Source organism: Solea senegalensis, linkage group LG14 (genome assembly GCF_019176455.1).
Source record: "Solea senegalensis isolate Sse05_10M linkage group LG14, IFAPA_SoseM_1, whole genome shotgun sequence".
NCBI lineage: Eukaryota > Metazoa > Chordata > Actinopteri > Pleuronectiformes > Soleidae > Solea > Solea senegalensis.
In genome coordinates, this window is record NC_058034.1 from 23394151 (window position 1) to 23405347 (window position 11197).

The 11197-nt window shown below is 41.4% G+C and overlaps 2 protein-coding genes across 4 annotated transcripts; one reads left to right on the plus strand and one right to left on the minus strand.

Annotated features, from left to right (window-relative positions):
- Nucleotides 1-4965, minus strand: LOC122780520 (ELAV-like protein 1). Of its 3 annotated transcripts, none has more exons than XM_044043520.1 (8): nt 4794-4965; nt 4016-4078; nt 3718-3780; nt 3468-3636; nt 1752-1855; nt 1242-1437; nt 925-1150; nt 1-567 (listed from the first exon to the last, which is right to left on the minus strand). In XM_044043520.1, the coding sequence occupies exons 2-8, from the start codon at nt 4049-4051 to the stop codon at nt 249-251; spliced, it is 1113 nt and encodes a 370-aa protein (XP_043899455.1). In that variant the 5' UTR covers nt 4052-4078; nt 4794-4965; the 3' UTR covers nt 1-248. The 3 variants fall into 3 exon arrangements, with proteins under 3 accessions (XP_043899455.1, XP_043899456.1, XP_043899457.1); XM_044043521.1 differs by having other exon boundaries at nt 1263-1437; nt 4794-4964; XM_044043522.1 differs by having other exon boundaries at nt 2-567; nt 1284-1437; nt 4794-4964.
- Nucleotides 4966-5253: 288 nt separating this feature from the next.
- Nucleotides 5254-9820, plus strand: stx6 (syntaxin 6). Its single transcript, XM_044043523.1, has 8 exons — nt 5254-5490; nt 5800-5969; nt 7503-7597; nt 8111-8170; nt 8301-8402; nt 8523-8629; nt 8871-8965; nt 9435-9820. The coding sequence occupies exons 1-8, from the start codon at nt 5456-5458 to the stop codon at nt 9509-9511; spliced, it is 741 nt and encodes a 246-aa protein (XP_043899458.1). The 5' UTR covers nt 5254-5455; the 3' UTR covers nt 9512-9820.
- The last annotated feature ends 1377 nt before the right edge of the window (nt 9821-11197 follow it).

Consider the following 11197-nt stretch of genomic DNA (forward strand, 5'->3'; position numbering starts at 1 on the left):
AACAAATGTTTATTACTGAACAAACTGAAATACAAAAATAAAATCACATGACACAGTAAAACCAGGACATAAAACCTAAGGCCCCACCCACTGCATGCTTACTGGCCCAGGCAGCTGTCAATCTCCTAACACATGAACAAAAACTGTGACCCCTTGACCTTACGGCCATTATTTTATTTTCATAGTTCATAGGAACTGAGCATGCAGGAAAAAAAAAAAAAGCTATTGGTTTAGATGCCCCGCCCCATCTACTTATGTCCCTTGCTGGTCTTGAAAGACACCTGCAGGACCTTATCCCCCAGTCGGTAGCCGTTCAGGCTGTGGATCGCCATGGCGGCTTCTTCGTAGTTCGCCATCGTGACGAAGCCAAAACCTTTGCACTTGTTTGTGTTGAAATCTCGGATCACCTTCACGTTGATGACAGCGCCAAACGGCCCGAACATCTGCCATAGGATGGCCTCGTCTGCATCCTGACCCAGATTATAGATGAAGATGCACCAACCGGAGGATGAGCCCCCTGAGACTCCGCCCCCTCCGCTCATATGGTCCACACTCATCGGAGAAAACCTGGAACCAAGATGGAAGACGACCAAAGAGACTCAGGATTATTGGTCCAGGATTAAGTCAAATACATGAGCTATCACTAAAAAAACCAAACAAAGACATAATGCAACCATTTCTAAATTTAAAGATAGAAGAAACTAGCAACTAACTAAAGTAATGACAAATAAGTCACTGCCAATTTCACTCAATTTTACACTAAACACACACACAGTAACTGAAGTCCTTTTGACGATATTTGAACAGGTTAGAAAACGTTGGTTAATTAACATGAACATAACTCAGGTTAACAGACCAGTCAGGATTAGTCAAGCCCGGCTCTTATTGTGAAAGGTCAACAGGAAGTGATTGTGAGCTCCTGACCTGAATCTCTGCGCCTGGTGATGAACCGGTCCTCCGAAGCGCCGTGATTGGCCGTGGTACATCGGTGACGTGGACTGCGAGTTCCTGCCCTGGTTAGGATTTGCAGCGAACTTGACCGTGATTGGCTCGGAGCTGCCGGGGGGCGTGTTACCGTTCAGGTGCTTGATGGCGTCTTCAGCTTCGGCTCGCTTATCAAAGCGAATAAAGGCCACGCCTCTGGACAAACCTGAAGAGCCAATGAGATGACAAGTGAGAGCGGGAACCGGAGGGTGACGATTGGTCACCCAATGGGTCACCTGAGAGATCACATGACTGACCTGAGAGGTCACACGACTGACCTGAGAGGTCACCTGACTGACCTGAGGCCTGGTCCACCAGTACTCGGGAGTTAATGATGCGTCCGAAACGAGCGAACATGTCCTCGAGTTCGGGCTGACTCAGAGTTCGGGGCAAACCGCTGATGTACAAGTTTGCATCTTTGATCGTGTCAGAGCTCGGCCGTGCGAACGACACCTGCACAGGTCAAAGGTCACATGTGAGTGAGACACCAGTGCCATCGTGACACAAAGATCGTAAGAAAAAACAAACAAAGAAAAAAAAACCCCAATAACAATAAAATTTGGTCCAGACATTTAAATGTGTCAAAATAAAAACAGTTCTTTATCAAAAAACAAAAACAGGCTTTGAAAATAAAAGCATCAGTGTTTAAAAATAAAAGACAGGTCACAGTGGAAAATACCTTCATCCTGGGACAGTACAGTGTCCTCTACTGTCCGGAGAACATAAGACATGTGTGAGGTGAGACAGGACACACTGAAACACTTTACCTTGATGGTTTTAGACTGTAGCCTCAGACCATTGAGCGTATTGATCGCTCGCTCGGCATCAATATGGTTAACAAAGTTAACAAAGCCGTAACCTAAACTGTGGCCTAGAGAAACACAAACAAAAAAACAACAACAACAACAAAATAAAACAACAGCAGACGCACACACCGGCGTCCACGCCACAAAAAAACATAGTGATGTCACACTTCACTTTATCACAACGGAACGCCGAGCAACACGACCAACGCAAATTTTTACAACAGAGATCGCAACTTAGCATTTAGCTTGTTGGCTAAGCTAAGCTAACATATAAGCGGACATATTCCACTGTCTCACACAGCTGCGTGTCTGTAACTTTGTTAATAAAGTTACTTAGTTTTGATAATTTTGTTGTCTTTTTTTTAAAAGATAAGGAAAAAATAAAGTGGTTAATTTGTGTAAAAACTGATATTCTTTGTTTTTTAAAATCACATTTGTATGGATTCATTTCTTTATGCGTTTGTGAAGATCTGATGATTTTAAGATTTAATTTAGTTTAACTACTCGTCAATTTCACTGGAATGACTTTATTTACTGATCAAAAAAAAAGTGACTCAAATCCGTGACGTGATTATTGATCTGTGACATCACTAAAAAAAAACACTGTTCTGATCAAACCCAGAAAACCAAATGTTTCCATCCATCGAATTCAGAGGAAAACACATGCTTTCAAATTAAAATGTGTTCACGCAACAACCTATCAGAGAGGAGAGTGAGTGAGACCGCCTCCTGTCACAGAGTGAGACCTTGTCATGTCAGAGTGAGACTCAATGAGTGAGACTGCCTCCTGTCACAGAGTGAGACCTCCTTATGTAAGAGTGAGACTCAATGAGTGAGACTGCCTCCTGTCACAGAGTGAGACTCAATGAGTGAGACTGCCTCCTGTCACAGAGTGAGACTCACTGAGTGAGACTGCCTCCTGTCACAGTGTGAGACTTCCTGTAACAGACATCATTCACTCACTTATCGATCAGCTGATTGAGTCCAAGTGTTTCCTGGGTTTGATCAAAACTAAAATATCTTCATATATTTCATCATCAAAACGTTACAAAACATTTTCTACATTCAAAACAAAGACAGGAAGAAAATCAATAACTACGACTCATCACATATTCAAAGTGACTGTAAAACAAAAACAGTGTTTCTCATCGTAGTTAAGATCATCATTGATCTGTGTCGTCATAGTAACTGAAAAGTAAAACAGTCCAGAAAAAAATTCTTTCAGAGAAAAATCACAGAATCACCTTTTAAAAGAAAAAAACAGTAGAATTCATTAAAAACAAAGAAAAAATATGAACAAAAATCAGCTGATCATCAAAGAAGAAGAAACCCAAAAAACAAAATACAAATAAGAAATGTACACTGTACTTATACTACTAATACTACAGTACAACAAGTACTACAGTATAAATACTATCAGGTATTACAGCATAAATTCTATCAAGTACCACAGTATAAATACTGTCAAGTATTTACCACAGTTCAACAGCAGTAATGAGTAGGATTTATAAAATAAACTCTACAATACAGAGAGTACACAGTCAGTACTACACCTAGTGGTACACAGTGGTACGGAAGCAGAACTGAGCCACACTTGCTGTCATATTTCACGCACTGTAGTACCACTGCAGCGGTACTGCAGTGGTACTACAGTGCAGTACAGGGGGCGGGACTTACCTGCCACTTTGTCGCGGATGAGTTTTGCCGACTCAACTTCACCGACGCTGCTGAACAGACTTCGCAGTTCGTCCTGACTCATGCTCTGCGGCAGGTAGTTCACGATCAGGTTTGTCCTCGCGTCTTCGTCCTCCATCATCTGCTCACTGAAGCCGTTGTTGTACAAATCCTGAGCATAATTATGACATCATCAGGTAACATTATGACATCATCAGCACACCACAGCAGCCAGTGAGAGCGTGGCACTCACCGTTCCTTTGGCCGCATGCTGAGCATCTCTGACGTCACTCTGTGACGACTGAACCTCGCACACCTGAGACAAAGAGGAGGCGGGGCTTTAATTCATCGGAGGTGCACAGATGAGAAGTAAGCTTACTTACTTCTAAGCTTACTTACTTCTAGCTCTTATTTGTACCCAAATGTTTAAATGCACTTATTGTAAGTCACTTTGGATAAAAGCGTCTGCTAAATGACATGTAATGTAATGTAATGAGGTGAAGAGTGTATGTGTGTGTTACTGATCCATTCAAAGTTACTTATCAACTCACCTTCAGGTACCTGATGTGTCCTCTTCTCAGCGCCATGGAAACCACTTAGGAAGTTCACTGTGTCTGGAAAAAAAAGAGGCAGTGACATGTGACTAATACAATACAACTTTGATCAACAAACCAATAAATTAGTAGATATAAGGATCAGGTTCTTTGGACACGCATTTGTTTTAATTTAATAAAAGACTCTGTTAATAAAATCTACGTCATTTTAATTCTCCGATATCTACGTCACATGTTCACGTCTTTAACTCACTGGTAAGACTTTTGTAAACCACTCACTCTCCCACACCAAACCTCACAGTGATTTTAGCTCACGGGGACACAGGAGCTTCTGGTCCTCTGCTGCCTCGTGTGGTCACTTTGTGTCACTGAGGTCAATCTGAACAAAGGATTTCAAACACTGAAGTGACAAAATAAGACATTTAAACTTAGTAAAGGATGCGGAGGCAGCAGAGGATCGGCAACTCCTGTGTGCTGCGATGTTCAAATCACTGATTTTCTCTATGGGGTTTAGTGTGGGAGTTTTACAGATGAAACGAAAAAACGCATCCAGGACTGATCCGGATCAGACCGGTCTGGATCCTTCAGACCCAGTGGCGTGAACACAAGATCTGATAATTTTATGAAAAGATGAAATAATAGAATTAATAAAAGATTAAGCGTCTAGAGCGCGCTAACAGCGCGCTAACGTTAGCTGCATGTTAGCCGCGTGGCCGCAGCCGAGGCTACGTGGCTATCGGTGCTAAGAAACGCTAACACTCGTCGACAGTCTTACCCGAAAATGTGTCGGGGCGTCACTCAAATGTGTCGTTTACAGGCGGTGGATGTTCACGCTGATTCTAAGATGAAGATTAATCGTTATTAGCCGTTAGCCGCTCCCAGCTCCTCACAAAGGAAACTAACTCACGCGCACTGACTCAAGTCTCGCACGATCTCTACGTTGTCCTCGTTTCCGAGACTATGAACCGTTTTGTGCAGTACTGCCCCCCATGGAGATGGAGTTGACATTACATTCTATTTTTTTTTTTCAGTTGATCATGTGACCTCAGATTTCAGCGCGTTATCGAGAAAGAACGATTTTTTTAAAGAGAGAACTGTTTTCTTATTATCGAGTGTATTCTTGGGTGTGTCACTCTGTGTGTGTAATTGTGGCCGTGTGTGTCTGCGTGCATGTGTGTGTGCGCGCGGAAGGAACGTTTGTAAAGTATTTTGTTCCGATACGTTGGGACTCGGGAGCACATGCTGGTGACGTCAACGCTGACTTCCGCTGCGGAAGCCGTGTCTGATGTAAACAAAGCAGAAACAACTCTTCACGTAGAAACAATAGAATCTGTGTCAAACATGTACGCGCGTGGAGTCTGATCCAGGACCAGGACCAGGACGAGGACCAGAACTGGAACCAGCACCAGAACCATAACTGGAACCAGGACCAGAACCATGTCTATGGAAGATCCGTTCTTCGTCGTCAAAGGGTCAGAATAATGTGCTAACAGGTTTTGGGCTAAAGCTAGTGCTAGCTGATAGCTGTTAAAGCTAACACACTAAAGCTACGGCTGACTGTGACTTCATGAAGTTTAAACATGAGAACTTTATTAATCTTTGATTTGAACACACATAGGTGTTTACACAGTGAGGATGACTTAGAACAAGTAACTGTTGTTACCATAACAACAACAACAACAACATATGATGAATGTGTTACCGTGGTAACATGTAACCATAGGTGTGACATGTACAAGGTGAAGTTCTATGGTTTCCATGACAACAGTGGTGTTTGACAGGGAGGTGGAGAAGGCAGTGAACGCAGCACAGGGTCTTCATCACAGATGGAGGGAGCTGCTGCAGGAGGGGGGCGGAGCCTCCACACAGGAAATGGACTGGACAACCAATGAGCTGAGGAACAGTCTGCGCTCCATCGAGTGGGATTTAGAAGATTTGGACGAGACTGTCAATATCCTTTCATCGGGAACTGCGCACTTCATATAATCTGTGATTAGGATAATCTAGACTAGGGGTCACCAACCTTTTTGAGACCGAGAGCTACCTGAAGGGTAGTGAATAATATGGAGGGCTACCATATTAACATTTTATGCAATTTACCATTTCAATTATGAATATTATGCATTCAATTGCATACACATTAATTCCAGTGCTTACTCCTAACGATTATCACATTTTTATAAATAATATCAATGATATTTTACTCAGTGATCATATGGATGCATACAAGTGAGGTGAAGTGGGCCTGCTGGCACCTGTTACCAGGTGCTCATGGGCACCACGTTGTTGACCACTGATCCAGACCATAATAACACACACACACACACACACACACACACACACACACACACACACACACACACACACACACTGTGAGCACGCGCCACTGTCACCACCGCGTCACCAGTGCTCCCTCAATATTCCACAGACGTAAAAGTTGTCTTTAGTTTATGAACATTTTGAATAATAATTGTTACATTATCAATAGGTGTGAGTATAAATGAAACACAACACTTTTTGTTCTTTATCTAATGTTACATCCTGTAACTGTTTGATTTCTGGTATTGTTTCATACAAACACACGTTATATTTACAGGTATTTATGAGACTATTGATCTGCAGAGAGCAGCCACGGCTGAGTGTGCCTCATGGACAGTAGTCTTCATGTTGCTGCTGAAACTGTGATACAGTCGGAAACAAAAACATCACAACAGGAATATAAATTATTTTTATTTTACCTTTATTTTACCAGATAAAATGTTTGTGAACCAGTTCTCATTTACACACATGACTTGGCTCCAGAAGAAATATATAAATATTATACACACATAGATACACATATAAACATATTAACATATAAACATATAAACATATAAATAACTGGTCAACATGGAGCTGTTAATCATGAGAAGAGAAGAAATGGCAGCAGTTAGAGCAGTGGTTCTCAAACTTTTTCTGTTGGGCCTCATTTTAACAATGTGTCAAGTATAAGATTTATTGAAAGAAGTATTTGAACAAATGTTTCACTTTTCTTTCAGTAATTTGCTGTGCCAATAACATTTTTGCCTTAAGAATACAAATAACCTCAATATTCCTTCCTGAGAAATTAATTTTCAAATAAAAATATGAAATGTGCATTTTTTAAACAATGAATACATTTTGATAACAACAAATACTTTAACAATATCAATCATTTTTGCTTTGTTGTTTACACCGGCGGTTTGTTTTAAACCACTTTCCTGCTTTGGGTTTTCATAAAGTTTCAAAAACTCCGGTGGCTTACCGACGTAACTCAGGTGAATGGCTCCAAGTGTCTCTTCAATTTATCAGGTTTCTTGCTGTGTGTACATATATATGTATATGTGTATATATATATACATATATATGTATATATATGTATAATTATTTTAAGATAAATTCAAAGTCACTTTTTAAAATGCACAAAAGGGCCCCGACCTTGTTTTTCTTAACAGTCGTTGAGAACGCATCGTTGAGTCGAACCCCAGGAAGTTTAATCTGAACGCTGCCGAGCTTTCAAAGAGAAAAGCCTTCATCACTGTCACCAGACAGACACTGCAGGTAATCTGATTATAACCTCTGTCTGTTAATGTGATTATCTCCTCCACTGACTGTTAATCTGATTGAAAGCTCTTTGTAATCTGCTGCTCCTTGTAATATCGTTGGCTGCTCCTTGTGTGTGTAATCTGATTGGCTGCTCCTTGTGTCTATTAATCTGATTGGCTTCTCCTTGTGTGTGTAATCTGATTAGCTGCTCCTTGTGTCTATTAATCTCATTGGCTGCTCATTGTGTCTGTTAATCTGATTGGCTGCTCCTTGCAATCTGATTGTCTGCTCTTTGTAATCTGATTGGCTGCTTCTTGTAATCTGATTGGCTGTTCCTTGTAATCTGATTGGCTGCTCCTTCTGTCTGTAAATCTGATTGGCAGCTCCTTGTAATATGATTGGCTGCCCATGTAATTTGATTGGCTGCTCCTTGTAATATGATTGGCTGCTCCATGTAATATGCTGCTTCTTGTAATCTGATTGGCCACTTCCTGTAATCTGATTGGCTGCTCCGTGTGTGTGTTGAAGGAAATGAAAGAGCAGATGTCGAGTCCAGCAGCTTCGTCATTGGACAGAAATAACAAACAGGTAAATACACGCTCTGGCCACGTAAACAAGTATGTTTTAATGTATGTTGACACATATTTTAAAATGTTATTATTATTATGTGTATAAACATGGTCATTGTTTGTGTTTGTGTTGTTCTCACATTGATCAGGGACCGTCATGGCGACCTGGTGCTGATAAATTCATCCGTCTGGATCAACAGCTGCAAAACGCCAACTCTCACTTCATCGAGGAGCAGAACGTTCAGCAGCAGGTGAAGAGACAGCCAATCACAGAGCTGCTGACTGATGATGTCATTTCACCGTGATGATGTAACACGTGTGTGTGTGTGTCTGTCGCTGTGTGTATGTCTGTGTTTGTGTGTGTGTGTCAGATGATAGCAGACCAGCAGGATGAGCAGCTGGAGCTCGTGTCAGGAACAATTGGAGTTCTGAAGAATATGTCGGAGCGGATTGGCCAGGAGCTGGACGAACAGTCTGTGTAAGATGAATGTTTATTAGTTACATCATAGGTCACATGATGAGCCGCTGTGGCGTGTGTGGTTTAATCCCAGTTTAAACCTGAGTCTAGATCCAGGTTTAATCAGAGTATAATCCAATTTTAAACCTGAGTCTAAATCCAGGTGAAACCAGAGTGTAATCCCAGTTTAAACCTGAGACTAAATCCGGGTTGAACCGGAGTATAATCCCAGTTTCAATTTGTCCATGCCTTGTCTCTGCAGGATGTTGGACGACTTCAGTCATGAGATGGATAACACTCATTCTAGACTGGACAATGTCATGAAGAAACTGGCCAAAGTGTCTCACATGACCAGTGGTAATCTGTTCATTCATTCATTCATTCCTTCCTTCATTCATTTCTTCATTGATCATTCGACATTGAAAGTTTACCTTAATTAGAATTAGTAACAGGTATAGTTAGTATTAGTTACAGGTTTAATTAGTTGTAGTTCCAGGTTTAGTTAGTAATAGTTACAGGTATAGTTAGTATTAGGTACAGGTTTAGATAGTATTGGTTACAGGTTTAGTTAGTATTATTTACAGGTATAGTTAGTATTAGTAACAGGTATAGTTCGTATTGGTTACAAGTTTGGTTAATATTAGTAACAGGTATAGTTAGTAATAGTTACAGTTACAGGTTTTGTACAGTCCTAAACACAGTCGTTCAGTAGCTTTAATGTGTGATAGAAACATCTGTGAAGTTACAGTGTAGTTTGACTTGTGTTAGTTATAGCTACAGTTAGTGATGTATCATACACTGTTATAACTTCCCTGTGTTTTTACAGATCGGCGTCAATGGTGCGCCATCGGTGTGTTGCTCATCATCCTCTTCATCGTCCTCCTTCTCTTCTTCATCCTCTGAATGATGATCACAACCAAACAGACTCGACTGAACTCTGATCTCTATGAGTTTCCTCTGGCTTTCATATTGTGTTCATAAAGTACAGTATTACACATCACAGCATTCAGCTGGACTCTCCTAGACCCTTTTGGACTCTTCTGGACTCTGCTGGACCCTCCTAGACTCAGCTGGACTCAACTGGACCCTCTTGTGGCGAGTTTCTACCGGCTCTACTCGCTTCGCCTTGCCACGGCATGGTTAAGTTGCGTTTCCACTAGCATTTTTTTAGTACCTGCTCTGGCGAGGTTCCAAGCATGGTGAGTAGGTACTCAGCGTGACGTCGCCAGACTGCCGGCCACTGATTGGTCAGAGATGTCTGAACAATGCCGAACTGTAGATCAGTTAAAACAATTTGACAATCCTAGAAACGTGGCTTAATCTCCAACAATTACCAGGGAAATGTCTAAAATCTCAATATTTAACAGAGGAGTCTGGTATATTTAGCGACAGCACTGCTGATCGCAACCAGCGACCGGCATCACAAACCCTGCTGCTGCATTTCAGTCCAGTGACTGTATCAGATGGAGTCTATGCTCCAGTCATGGAGGAAGTGCTGAACAAATACAAACAGCAAACAACTGCTTTACAAGTCACTATCACTCATTTGTGTGTGTGTGTGTGTGTGTATGTGTTGCGCGTAAAACAAAGTCACTGCAATTTCACTCATGCCATGCAGTGATGACTCAGCCCACGTTGAGTAGGTACTTTTTTGTAGTGGAGATGTAACCTAAACTGTGCCGTGTTGTGCCGCGCCGAGGCGAGGCGGGTCCATAGTGGAAAAGGGCCATTGGACTCAACTGGACCCTGGACTCAGCTTGACTTCCCTAGCCCCTTCTGGACTCAGCTGGACTCTCATAGACCCCTATGAACTCTAATAGACTCAGCTGGACTTTCCTACATCCATCTGGACTCTTCTAGACTCGGCTGGGCTCTCCTAGACCCTTCTGGACTCTGCTGATTAAGTTTTAAAATGTTTAACTTTAGTTATGCACTAGTTTAAATCTGGTTTAACTTGACTTTTAAACATTTAAATTCATGTTATATACTAGTTGAATCTTAATCACAGTATAACTCACTTCACTCCAGTTTAACTTGAATTTAATTGTAGTTTAACTTTTCACTGATTATTGCAATCAGTGAAAAGTTAAACTGTTTAATCCTGGTTAGTTGACTTTGTAAACACTACATATTTGTGTTGTTATTTTGTTTTTATTGACTTAAATTGACTGTAAATCTTAGCGTTTGTTATGTTGTTTATTTCTTCTTGTTTATGGATTATTGATCTTTGTTCATTTGTGAACTTGTATTTTAGGCTCCGTTCAGATCTGGTGTTAAGATCCGGTCTCAGTAAGAGTGTTCACACCTGACGTTAACACTTATCTCCTGTGGTCACATGATCACATCTGTGTGTGCCTGTGTGTGTTCCGCTGCTGTAACATGACATTGTTACCATGAGAAAAATAAATTATGAAGATTAGAGCAAATATTGTGACGTTGACTACAAATAAATGAAGATATTGTCTCTGATTAGTGTATACAATAGTAAAACTGCTGCAGGTCAGGGGACGTCAGCTGAGGAGGCGGACGCGCTAATCGTCCTGCCTGAGGACAGATTGGTTCATGATTGGTTCATGCTCAGTCATGTCC

Coding starts and splice junctions, on each gene's coding strand:
- LOC122780520 (XM_044043520.1), bottom strand. CDS start 4,051: ATGGCGCTGAGAAGAGGACACATCAGGTACCTGAAG. Junction 3,781..4,015: donor GACACATCAGGTACCTGAAG/GTGAGTTGATAA, acceptor TCTTTGTCTCAG/GTGTGCGAGGTTCAGTCGTC. Junction 1,856..3,467: donor CATCCGCGACAAAGTGGCAG/GTAAGTCCCGCC, acceptor GTGTTTCTCTAG/GCCACAGTTTAGGTTACGGC.
- stx6 (XM_044043523.1), top strand. CDS start 5,456: ATGTCTATGGAAGATCCGTTCTTCGTCGTCAAAGG. Junction 5,491..5,799: donor CCGTTCTTCGTCGTCAAAGG/GTCAGAATAATG, acceptor GGTGTTTGACAG/GGAGGTGGAGAAGGCAGTGA. Junction 8,171..8,300: donor TGGACAGAAATAACAAACAG/GTAAATACACGC, acceptor CACATTGATCAG/GGACCGTCATGGCGACCTGG.